The sequence below is a fragment of the Rhinopithecus roxellana genome, chromosome 6, assembly GCF_007565055.1.
Source record: "Rhinopithecus roxellana isolate Shanxi Qingling chromosome 6, ASM756505v1, whole genome shotgun sequence".
Classification (NCBI taxonomy): domain Eukaryota; kingdom Metazoa; phylum Chordata; class Mammalia; order Primates; family Cercopithecidae; genus Rhinopithecus; species Rhinopithecus roxellana.
This window is the reverse complement of record NC_044554.1, coordinates 71,200,443-71,213,214: the sequence shown is the minus strand read 5'-3', so window position 1 is coordinate 71,213,214 and position 12,772 is coordinate 71,200,443. Positions and strand designations below refer to the sequence as shown.

Genomic DNA, 12,772 nt, shown 5'->3' with positions numbered 1-12,772 from the left:
CGTTGCTGGCGATGAGCTGCGCTCCTTTGCAGGGGGAGATGCGCTCTTATTTTCTGAGTTTCCAGCTTTACTGCCCTGCTTCTTCCCCATCTTTGTGGTTTTATCTGCCTCTGATCTTTGATGATGGTGACGTACTGATGGGGTTTTGGTATAGGTGTTCTTCCTGTTTGATAGTTTTCCTTCTAATAGTCAGGACCCTCAGCTGTAGGCCTTTTGGAGATTGCTTGAGTTCCACTCCAGACCCTGTTTGCCTGGGTATCAGCAGCAGAGGTTGCAGAAGATAGAATATTGCTGAACAGCAAGTGTACCTGTCTGATTCTTACTTTGGAAGCTTCCTCTCAGGGGTGTACTCCACCCTGTGAGGTGTGGGGTGTCAGACTGCCCCTAGTGGGGGATGTCTCCCAGTTAGGCTACTCAGGGGTCAGGGACCCACTTGAGCAGGCAGTCTGTCCGTTCTCAGATCTCAACCTCCGTGTTGGGAGATCCACTGCTCTCTTCAAAGCTGTCAGACAGAGTCTTTTGCGTCTGCACAGGTTTCTGCTGCTTTTTTAGTTGTTGTTGTTTAGCTGTGCCCTGTCCCCAGAGGTGGAGTCTACAGAGACAGGCAGGTTTCCTTGGGCTGCTCTGAGCTCCACCCAGTTCGGCTTGCTCAAATTATTCTAGCTTAGACCACTGGAGACAAAATGTGGTTGTGTAACCTAAAATACTTACTAAAAATAAGAGCTATCTACAACTGATATATAAAGCTTGCCAGTACTCAAAACTGCTACCATTTCTAATGGCAATGTAGAGATATATGAGCATAATGTTCTTCAAATACAAAGAGCGAATTTGTATTCCATCTAGTCTTAAATCGTAATTTATTTTTCATTGTGCTCTAATTCTAATTCTTTGAAAATTGACATATATGCCAAAATAAATGATTAAACAGAACACCTTAGGCCTTGATCATATATGTGATAATAGAATTTAAATTAAAAACTAATTAGGAATGATGATCAGCTTAAAAATGCTGCACAACTTGTTGGTTATGTTTACCATGTGAATATTCTCATTGTAGCTAAGTCAGTTTCATGATTTCTGCTCATGGAATCTTAATTTTGGAACAACTTATGAGTTATTTCCCAAGAATTCTATGAAAAACCAAATGTTAAAATAAGTGACTACTGATTTATATAACACTTTTTCTTTACATATTTATATAACACTAATTCTTTAACCTGTTCATCTTCATCATTATTTTACCTTCTATAAGAAACCTGTCATAGCTTTCATGTAAAGGGGAAGAAAAGCGAGCAGTTTTTCTATACATAGTGTGAGGCATTTTCTACCCCATCCTAGAGTGCTAAAACTTCCCTTTGCAACTCAGGTGATATGTTCTTATGATGAATTGGCCTCCTTAAGAGTTTCTGAGTTACAACAGAAAACGTCAACGAAATAACCTTGCTACGCCTTGTTATGAAGGTTAGTGCTTGCTTAAGGAAAATAAACTACTCCCTAAGGGAATGGCACTGGTTTAAATATTTGAAATAAACCCATGATGAACTGTAATTTCTTTTTTTAAGAATTACATATAGTTTTAAAAAGCAGATACAAAAATACTTACTGGAACATCAACATATTTTGCAGCTGCTTTCACCTTAAGTGGGAAAGAAAGAGATAATTATGAGAATTATTTTTTAACTGCCATATAAGTACTATGACAACAGTTAAAAGACCACAGAAGAGAACTCATTCAAATACTTACAGTGAATGACAGAATGGATGAAAAGAAAGTGCCTTCATCATACCTTGACAGCTTAGACAACACACCTTCCAACACTGAAACAAACTATAATATAGTTATAGTGAGTATTTAGAATGTTACTGTGCATACAAACTAATAGCAGGACAAACAATTCCTGAACCAATTTCTTCCATGGCACAAAAATTCACAATGAATAAACTGACAGCTGAGGTCAGACTAACTTGTGATGTTTACGCTTTCATTCTGAACATGAACTCTACTGTCCTTTCATTTCCCATGGCTGGAAATAATACACTTTTTTTTTTTTTTTTTTTTTTTTTTTTTGAGATGGAAGCTTGCTCTGTCACCCAGGCTGGAGTGCAGTGGCGTGATCTTGGCTCACTGCAACCTCCACCTACCGAGTTCAAGCTATTCTCCTGTCTCAGCCTCCCGAGTAGCTGGGACTACAGGCGCCTACCACCATGCCTGGCTAATTTTTCTATTTTTAGTAGAGACAGGGTTTTATCATATTGGCCAGGCTGGTCTCAAACTCCTGACCTTGTGATCCACCTGCCTTAGCCTCCCAAAGTACTGGGATTACAGGTGTGAGCCACCGTGCCTGGCCAATAATACACAATTTTTTAAAAAATGAAAAATGATGTGTCATAGGAATCTAGTCACTATACATATGAGATCACTGAAGCCATTTGTAAATAATCTTAGGTCCATGAGATTTTTCCTTTAAAACATTATTCAATTTCAATGTGGATGTTAAGAAACAATGGCAGGCAAGCTTAATCAGATTCCTTTCTATCGTATATGACTGGTTATCCTTCAACTTTTTCTACATTTACACAAGTGGCTGAATATAAAAGAACAGATAATGGGCCAGGTAGGGTGGCTCATGCCTATAATTCCAGCACTTTGGGAGGCCGAGGTGGGCGGATCACCTGAGGTCAGGAATTCAAGACCAGCCTGACCAACATGGAGAAACCCTGTCTCTACTAAAAGTACAAAATTAGCAGGGCATGGTGGCTTATGCCTGTAATCCCAGCTACTTGGGAGGCTGAGGCAGGAGAATCGCTTGAACCTGGGAGGCGGAGGTTGCGGTGAGCTGAGATCGTGCCATTGCACTCCAGCCTGGGTGACAAGAGCAAAACTCTGTCTAAAAAAAAAAAAAAAAAAAAAAAAAAACCCAAACAAAAATGAACAGATAATGAAAGGGAGGTGTCGTAACGTGAACTCTTATAACTATGACACAATGGCTGACATCAGTTAACAACCATTTACCAGGCAGTTCTAATTGGCACGTATAAGGATCATCCCTGCTTCCCAAGCTTACGTAGCAGTTATGGAGAGAAAACAGATACACACTGCAGAGTACAATGGAAAAGAGCGCTAGACTCAGAAGGTATATCCCAATTCCATCACTCAGTAGAATGCAGACTCAGTTTGACCACCTTACTTCTCAGGCTTCCACCATCAGTTAAATGGAGTAGCATGAGGGGGAGGATGTGGAATTCCAATCAGTCTCAAAAGTTGTTTACATTTCTAAAAATAATAAACTTCTATGAAATGAAACTAAACACATATACTATAATATAGTAAAAATGTGAAGCATTTTACTTTATTTGGCATGAAGATTGATGAATAAGAGATCTTAATAAGGACATACTGCCCTACATCTCTCCTCCTTAGAACTAAAATAATATGCACTATTGACAAATTATAGATTCCCAAAGGGAAAATACTGACAAGGTTTTTTAAATACGAAAAGGGAAATTAACAAAGGCTGGGTTTTGTTCACATAGCAGCTTCTTCAACAAAGTGATAATAGTTCTAGGGACACAGCTTATTGGTCTCTGGTGACCAGAGAACTCGCTGTGAGTGCACAGGAGATAATATTTTCTTTATGGCTGATCAATTACTGCAAAATAGTTTATGCAAAAGAAACAAAAACTTCCCTATAGGTTTCTCCATCACATCATTTGCGACATGATGTAAGAACACAGAAACAAAACCATGCAGACTGACTGTGAACTATAAGTGCATTTTTAAAGAATGAGAATAATGTATGCCTGGGTAGCTATCCTAAAGGATACCTAGGGAAAAAAAAATCCACCCACAAAATTGCAAATTGCTTACACGTAGAAGTTCATTTAGCACTTTCTTCCTGACTGTTAGGATTTCTTACCAATCATGACTGGCTAACTCGACTTGATGTGGTTTGCAAGGACCCAGAAGACGAATACTCAAGGGTTATGTCAGATCAGGGAAAGGGAATTCCAAACTTAATGGCTCTCTGAGGAAAATGCCTCATCTCTTGTAACTCAAATCTTGGAGCAAGTGTGTGCTGGGTGATCTCATTTGCCACGAGGACAGCGGCAATTGCTATGGTTACTAGACAGCTTGAACCATGGACGCTCTCGCCCAACACCTGGTTCTTGGTGCCTGCTAGTGAGTCTGTGCATACACACGTGTGTGTTGCTGAGGGACAAAGCAAGATAGAGGCAGGAAGCCTGTCGATGAATTTACATCTTGGCTCAAGTTGCAGCTCTGCCACTGTCTGGCTATGAGATAAATGTCAAGTCATTTTGCTTCTCTCTCTTCATTGTACTTCTCAGGAAAGTGGGGAAAAGGACAGCTATCCCGCCCACCTTGCAAGAATGGTCTGAAGATCAGTGGAGGTAATTTACCTGAAAGAACTGTGAAAATAGCCAAACACTAAAAAAAGTAAAGAAGTGATATTATCCATATGATTAGCAAAATCACTATCTGTGTCTAAAAACCTGAATACATTAAGTCACAAGTTAATGGGGGCTGCCTTAGGATTACTGAGTGATAAAGAGGAATGAGTTTGCTACTTAAGCTAATGGGTCTAATTTAACTAATCTATGGGGCTTCTATGGAGGTAGAATAGAGCTGAGGCTATAAGTTGGAAAACCACTGGGATTCTGCCTGTTTCAAGGTTATTTGGCGGATGGCAGAAGGAGGAAGGCTTTAAACACAGGTGGTCTTGCTCCAAAGCACATGCTCTTTACCCATCATGCTACAGAATTATAAGAATTAAATGATATGCTGAATGCAATGTGCCCTGCATATAAGTACGCAAGAGTTCAGGTGTGGTGGTTCACACCTGTAATCCCAGCACTTTGGGAGGCCAAGGCAGGAGGATTGCTTGAGTCTCAGTGTTCAAGGCCAGCCTGGACAACACAGCAAGATCCTGTCTCTACTAAAAAAAATTAAAAAATTGGCTGGGCCTGGTGGTGTGTGCCTGTAGCTTCTCAGGAAGCTGAGGTGGGAGGATTGCTTGTGCCCAGGAGTTTCAGGGTGCACTGAACAATGACTGTACCACTGCACTCCAGCCTGGATGGCAAAGGAAGACCCTGTCTCAAGTTAAAAAAACAAAAACAAAAACAAAAAAAAACAAAAAAAGAGCTTGGCCAGGCGCGGTGGCTCACGCCTGTAATCCCAGCATTTTTGGGAGGCTGAGGTGGGTGGATCATGAGGTAGGGGATTGAGACCATTCTGGCTAACACAGTGAAACCCCGTCTCTACCAAAAATACAAAAAAATTAGCCAGCTGTGGTGGCAGGCGCCTGTAATCCCAGATACTTGGGAGGTTGATGCAGGAGAATAGTGTGAACCTGGGAGGCAGAGCTTGCAGTGAGCGAGATCATGCCACTGCACTCCAGGCTGGGCAACAGAGTGAGATTCCATCTCAAAAAAAAAAAAAAAAAAAAAAAAAAAAAAAAAAAAAAAAACAACAACAACAAAAAAAAACAAAAACAAAAAAAAAAAACAAAGGCAGAGTAAGTGTCATTTTGTTATAATTATTAACGAGTACCTCGGATAAGAAATACAAAAACAAAACAGTCTTAGACCTTTCCCTTTGGGAAATACAAACTAGTGGGAGAGACAGACATGAACATAACTGCACATGACACAAGGCAGAAGTGTTATGGGCAGTGTAGATGGTAAGCAGTATAGCTGAAACCAGAAGAGGGAAGAATGTCTTTGACTACAGGATATGGGGTTAGCTTCATTTATGAGGTGGCACAGGAGCTGAGTTGAAGGATAGCAGAGATGGAGTGGCTAAAATGACTCTCTGGCAAGGTTGCTGGCAAATGAATTTAGGGCAGAAGTTTCTCCATTGTGGCATCTGCCAGCCTGTCTGGCTCGTCTTCTTCAGAGCATGACACAGCACTGGCTGATACACAAGTTAGTCCTAGGTGTGAACCTGTGGTCTGGTGCATTCACGCCTCGGAATTCTTTGTCTCCATTTCAAAAGTAGTGGAGAATCTTTCCTCGGGTTCCTCCCTATCCCTAAAGGCCCCTGGAAAGGCTCAGTACAGCAGGGAATCTAAGTGCTTACATGGCAGTGAGCAGCGACAGCACCTCTGGGATTAACCAGCTGAGCTGTACAGTTCCTATAGGAAGGTTTTCTTTGTGAGATTTTTGTTGAGGCACACCTAGTAAAAGAGTTACCTTAAAAATCAAACCCTATTATAAACCTCAAGATTGACTAGTAATGATATACCTTCCACCTGGTTTTTGATTGCATAAAACAGCAAGATTCCAAAGAAACCCAGTTAAATGCTGGGTTTAGTTGCTGCATCTTTAACTGCTCCCTGTGAACTTTCTCTGTACAGCTCAGGAAGTATATAAACACTTATGGGTTTGCCTTGTGCTCTCTGTTCTCCTGAGGATGTCGGGTTGGAATGAAACACTATAATCTCTTTGTTTCCCTGCTCTTTATTACTGATGCCATTAACTGGGTTTGTTTGAAAAAAATTTAACACCTAAATCTGTCTGCGTAATTACTAACTTTGTCTCATGAAGCCCTTGGAAGCGACTGGTAGAAGGAAACAAGAAGTGTGCTTCAAGGCATGTGCATTTACATTTCTTGTTGATTTTGACAGCATATAAGATTCATATGGAAGGTAGAACCATAAATTCTAAGTGACAGGGAGGATTCCAGCTAGCGTTCAAAACACAGAGTTCTTGCATTTTTAGCTGTGACACTTCATGAAATAAGCAAGGAATATCTGCATCATTTACACTGTATGTTATAAAATCTTTCACAGAAAACACAACCATCCCTAGTATGACTGATAATGAAAAACTAAGTGTTTTGTGTGGGGAAGGATGGGACAAGGGGTATCTATTAGCTGTTTTGTTTCTGTGTGTTAAGATCAGGACTACCTAGAATTGTTAAAAATCTGCACATGTACCCCCTGAATCTATTTTAAAAACTTTTCAAAATTAAAAAAAAAATGTTTCAATAACATATTCTAAAAAAATGGGAACATAGAACCAGAATATCATGAACTAGGAGAAAATAGGTTGTTTTCCCTAAATCAGAATGTTAATATATAATATAATAATATGAGGCCAGGCACGGTGACTCACACCTGTAATCCCAGCACTTTGGGAGGCCAAAGCGGGTGAATCATGAGGTCAGGCGTTCGAGACCAGCCTGGCCAACATAGTGAAACCCTATATAATATAATATATATAATATATAAAAATATATATTTTATATATATATAAATAACATGATACAATTGTCTCTTTCCCATTCCCTTTGTGTGAATCCAGCTGTGAAACTCCTTATTTGAAGCTTTGTTCCAACTGACTCCTAAAAGGTCTTACCGGATCCTACACACCTATAGGAAGGAGGGAGAGTGACAGCATGCATTTATTCATAACATACCTTGTTCTGCAAAGTATCTAGGACAACCTCTAAAATAGCACACCTAGACCAGATGTTGGTGAATTCACCACACTGTTTTCTCTCACTGTTCCTTTTCACTGTTACCCCACAAATACAGTGAATTATTTTACTTTGCGTCTCTCTCTGCTAAAGGCTCCTAAAATTGTATGCTATTCCTTTTGGGCACATACTTGGATTTGAACAGGTGTCTTCTGAACATATGGCCTTGATCCAAACAAGTAAATTGAGTAAATTTAATGAAATTAATTTCAGCAGGCTAAATTAACAAGAAATTTTAATTACATAATGTAGGGAGTCAGATCAGATTTATCTTCTATCTATCCTATTCTTAAGAGAAATCCAGGGGAAAATATTCTAAGTTACCAGAAACAGAGAGAAGAGAGAGAGAGAGAGAGAGAGAGAGAGAGAGAGAGAGAGAGAGAGAGAGAGAGAGACAGAGAGAATATATATACATTTGTATATCTGTATCAATACAGTTGGGGGAAAAGTATATATTCTTTCCTGAATCCTTTTTTTTTTTTTTTTTTTTTTTTTTTTTTTTACAATAATTGAGAATCTAGGAAGTTGGACATTATAGAAATTATCTTTTAATTCATACCCGGAATTGAATGAGGCCCCTGTTCAGGAGTGCTTTCTGAGAGTTGTCATTTTTTCACTCTTGGCTCTGTTAACCATATTCTTATTCTAAGCCTTCCCCCAGTTTTCTTTGGCTTTTTTTTTTTTTTTTTTTTTTTTTTTTTAAGACAGTCTCACTTTGTCACCCAGGCTGGAGTGCAACGGCGTGATCTCAGTTCACTGCAACTTCTGCCTCCTGGGTTCAAGTGATTTGCATGCCTCAGCTTCCCGAGTAGCTAGGAATATAGGTACATGCCACCATGCCCAGCATTTTTTTTTTTTTTTTTTTTTTTTTTTTTGCTTAAAACAACAAATATTTATTATGGCATAGTTCTGTAGTTCCGAAGTCCAATAAATGCTTCACTGGGCTAAAATTAAAGTGTCAATAGGGTTGAATTCCTTTCTGAAGGCTTTAGGGGAGAATTTGTTTTCTTGACTTTTCTAGCTTCTTGCCTGCATTATATGGTTCATAGTGTCTGTCCTCCATCTTCAAAGCTGGCAACATAGCATCTCTCTAAACCTACTTTTGCTATCTCATCTGTTTCTCTGATTCTTTTCTTTTGCCACCTCCTTCCCCTTTTAAAGACCTTGTGATTACATTGGGCCCACCTGAATAACTGAGTTATCTCACAGGGTTTTCCCATGCTGGCCAGGCTGGTCTCAAACTCCTGACCTCAAGTAATCTGCACACTTCAGCCTCCCAAAGTGCTGGGATTACAGGCGTGAGCCACTGCACCCAGCCTTGGCATTTTCATTGCTATATATAATATATCACATTTTCATCTACCTGACTCAGAGTTGCCCCACCCGGTTACTCTAGCTGGACTCTACAAGCTGGTCTCACAGAATGTTTGCATGGAGGGACCCACAGGCTGGCTGGTACAACCCAGATATAAAAGGGACACAAGAAGACAAAGGTGAAGCCACTCTTTCCTCCTTGGTCTGGCTAAGTTCTGCATGGTGTTGTGGAGACATCACAGGCTTAGGGACCTCAGGGCCAAATCCTGGCTCTGCTGACATCTATTGAGTGGCCTTGGGTCTCTGTTTCGTCATCTGTGAACAGGGAGGCTGGACTGATGACTAGTCCTGCCTTGAAAGATGAGGCCATCCAGGTAGGGCCCCAGGCCTCTCAATCAGACTGACATGAACGCTTTATTTGATTGGTATTACCTTTTGCAGTGCTAATGTATATTTGAGACATTAATATATTTTATAAACATTTTTAAGCATATAAAAGTCTCTCTTACAAACTATAAAAATGTTTGAAAAGTCCCTAGTAGATGACCTCAGGACTCTTCCAAGTCCAGCATTCTATGTGCTATGAGTTTCTAGAGCCTGGAGACAACAGATGCAGGCCACCAGCAGGTTCTATGCAGATATGTGCATAGGACTTTTGTTCTAGACTGAGAAAAGGCTGTCAGTTTTTTTAAAATCCAATAACCCCACTTTTTCTGATGAGGCAAATGAGTCATGTGAGGAGACTCAGCTGGTAACATTAGAAAATGGAACTAGAATCCAGCTTTTCTGATGATGCTACACTTCGGTTGGTTTGATTTTAATATAAAGTAGCAATAAATACGACATTTCTTATACTCTTTCCTTGGTAAGATTTAATGCTCCTATTTTTTTCCCATGGTAAAAATTATTGAAGTGTTTTTCTGGCTTTTCCCCTTTCTTTTAAGGTTACTTCCCCTCTTTTCCATAGGTGTTCCAGTTACAGCACCTTGGCCTGAGAACAGTGGCTGCTGATATAGTAGTTTTCAATTGTTGAAAGCTTATAATCACATCAGTATTTTGACCCCATATCCCTCCTCTGAGCTCCACACCCAAATAGCTAATGTCTTCCTCGACGTCTCCTCCCTCAGGTGTCTCAGAGGCAGCTCAATCTCAACATGTCGAATACTGACATCATGGTCTTTCTCTCCAAATCTGTTTCTCTTCCAGGACAGCCCACATTCGGGAATGATACTAACATTGAGGCCGTAAACCTAAGATACTCCTTACTATTTCCCTTTTCATTGTACATCTTAAATATCTTTGGATTAGTTCACCAGAGACCAAGTAACAGCTTCTAGACTACCCCCTCTCCAATCTGTTTGCTACAGGCAGTCAGATGAATCTTCTTATAATGCAAATCTGATTAATTCCCTACCCACACTCTCCAACCTTTCAGTGACTTCCCATTGCTCTTGGGATAAAGACTTTAAGCTCCTTAGTACTTCCTACAAGCTTCTGCTCACTTCTGCAGCCTTGTCTTGCTCGAGGTCCTGGTTTCCGCAGTTTCTCCTACTTAAATGGTCCTTTCATGTCCTCCTGGTTAACTCTTTCATTCTTAGGAATTCTGCTCAAGCTTCACTTGCTTGGGAAAATCTTTCCTGTCCTCCCTGACTAAATGAGTCACTCTGTCACAGATAATCCTACATGACACATGTGTATGGGTTGCATTTTATGTTTGTTAGTGTGTCTTCTCCAAGGGTTAGCAAAGTCCCTGAGGACAGGGACCTTGTTGTTTTGCTTAGCACTGTATCCCTGGCATTGAGCATACTTTCTGGCACAGAGCTGCATCTTGAAACTCTACATTGCCTCATGGCTGCGAATTTAATCCTTTTTAAAAAATGAATGTTGTCCTTTTTCATTAGGGACAGAGTCACAGTATATAGTTTTATGCAAAGGACTTTATTTTATATTTTAGGGTAGAGACAAGAACTAGAGTATTGATGTCAGAGCACATTTCTTTAGCATTTTCCAGACTTACTTTCACCTTTTCTTAATGCCACTTATTCAGGAAACACTCATTGGATTATATGACAAGCAGTGTACAAAGAATAATACATTAAAGAGGACTCAGAGACACACACATAACCATGAAGAAATGGCACAGAAAGTGGACACAGAGGGCACTGGGTGAGGAGAGGGCTAAATTTGCTTAGGAAGGTAAGATGTCTTCTAGAAAGGAGAGCAAACCAAGACTTTTCTAGTTGAATTACAAGAATAAAGCAAAAAGGGGCTCTTCAAATAGGGGGCAGAATTTGAAAAGGCACAGGGGTCTGAAAAACTGTGAAAACAGTAGAACTTTGGAATAGCTAGAGTTTAAGATGTGGGGGAGAATGTTATAGGGACAAGAACAATTATACTGTGAAGGGACTTGTAGGTGATGCTAAAAAGTTTTTCTTGTGGGTCAACCTTTCACAAACAATATTCTAAGGAATATTAATTCCTTCAAGAAATTATTAGGAATTCTGGAATAAAGGGCCCCAGGACAGGTTAAGTGTAGGAACACCGCACTCTCAAACAGTGCATCATCCTGAACTACAAGGAATACAGTGTACCCCAAATGGGTTAGCAACCTCATCTCATGGGACATCAACAAAATTCAAGTACAAGGTGCGCTGAGACACAATTTAGGAAATGATGGCACAGGGAATAAGGAATGCCTACAACATATAAAGCATTGGCAAGAAATGGTCAAATCTGTATTTTGGAAAGATACTCTGGCTTCAGGGCTACATTAGTCTGTTCACACACTGCTATGAAGAAACACCTGAGACTCGGTAGTTTACAAAGGCAAGAGGTTTAATTGACTCATAGTTCTGCATTGCTGGGGAGGCCTCAGGAAACTTACAATCATGGCAGAAGGCAAAGGAAAAGCAGGCATCTTCTTCACAGGGCAGCAGGATGGAGTGAGTGCAAGCAGGGGAAATGCCAGATGCTTATAAAAACATAAGATCTTGTGAGACTCACTCACTATCATGAGAATAGCATGGGGGAAACCACCTCCATGATCCAATTACCTCCACCTGCTCCCACCCTTGACACATGGGGATTATAGGGATTATAATTCAAGGTGAGATTTTGGGTGGGAACACAGCCAAACCATATCAAGGGTGAAGTGGGGAACCATGGTGGAGATCAGTGAGGCAAAGTGGGGAAATGATGAGGGCCTGGAAGACTAAAGTAGTACCAGTGAGAATGGAATGAGACAGAAAAGGGAGTGTTTAGGAGACTGACTCAAGGCCCTGATGTCCTCTTGTGTGACGTGCTTGAGCAGATTCTATAAAGATAGGGACTCTAGGATGACGAGATTTTACAATGAGGTGATGGGTACCGCCAATGGAGACAGCAAATGCAAAACAAGAGGCACCTGGGGTGGGGTGGAGGTGATGTGGTATTTTTAGACATTGACCTTGTAGAGATGTACAGAAAGCAACTGGAAATACAGGGTTTTAGGTGATTAAAAAAATGAGAGGAATAATAACAATATCAACTAATACTTACAATGTGTTGGCCACTGTTCTAAGACTCTATCTGTATTAACTTACTTACTATTCACTAACACTCATAAATGCTACTATCATATTACTCCTACTTTATATAGGAGAGGAAACTGGGCCATAGGAAGCTTGTTTAAGTAGCTTGACTAAGATTAGACAGCTAGTGGAGGAGTTGAAATTTGAACCCAGGTCTGAAGTTGGGCTTTTAACGGCGATTCTGGACTGCCTTTCACATACAGAGCTGGGAATCACAAGCACAGAGTTAAAGCTGGAAGTGTAAAAGTCACAGAAATTTGTAGAAAAAAATTCAATAGAGGACCAGTGATGGTGGCCCAAGAAGAAACAGCACTTAGTTGCTGGTGAAGAGAGAAGGGCACAGAGAGGGAAGGCCAAGACTTTTTCTAGGTGCATAAAATGTGTATAT

At 40.3% G+C, this 12,772-nt stretch overlaps 1 protein-coding gene across 4 annotated transcripts in view; it reads right to left on the bottom strand.

Annotated features, from left to right (window-relative positions):
• Positions 1–12,772, bottom strand: part of CADPS2 (calcium dependent secretion activator 2) — a 602,646-nt gene that overhangs the window by 43,280 nt on the left and 546,594 nt on the right. For all 4 annotated transcript variants that reach the window (XM_030932945.1, XM_030932946.1, XM_030932947.1 and 1 more), the window contains 2 exons: positions 1,748–1,831; positions 1,607–1,639 (listed from right to left, as the gene is read on the bottom strand). In XM_030932945.1, coding sequence (XP_030788805.1) covers positions 1,607–1,639; positions 1,748–1,831 — 117 coding nt within the window. The remainder of the gene's footprint in view (positions 1–1,606; positions 1,640–1,747; positions 1,832–12,772) is intronic.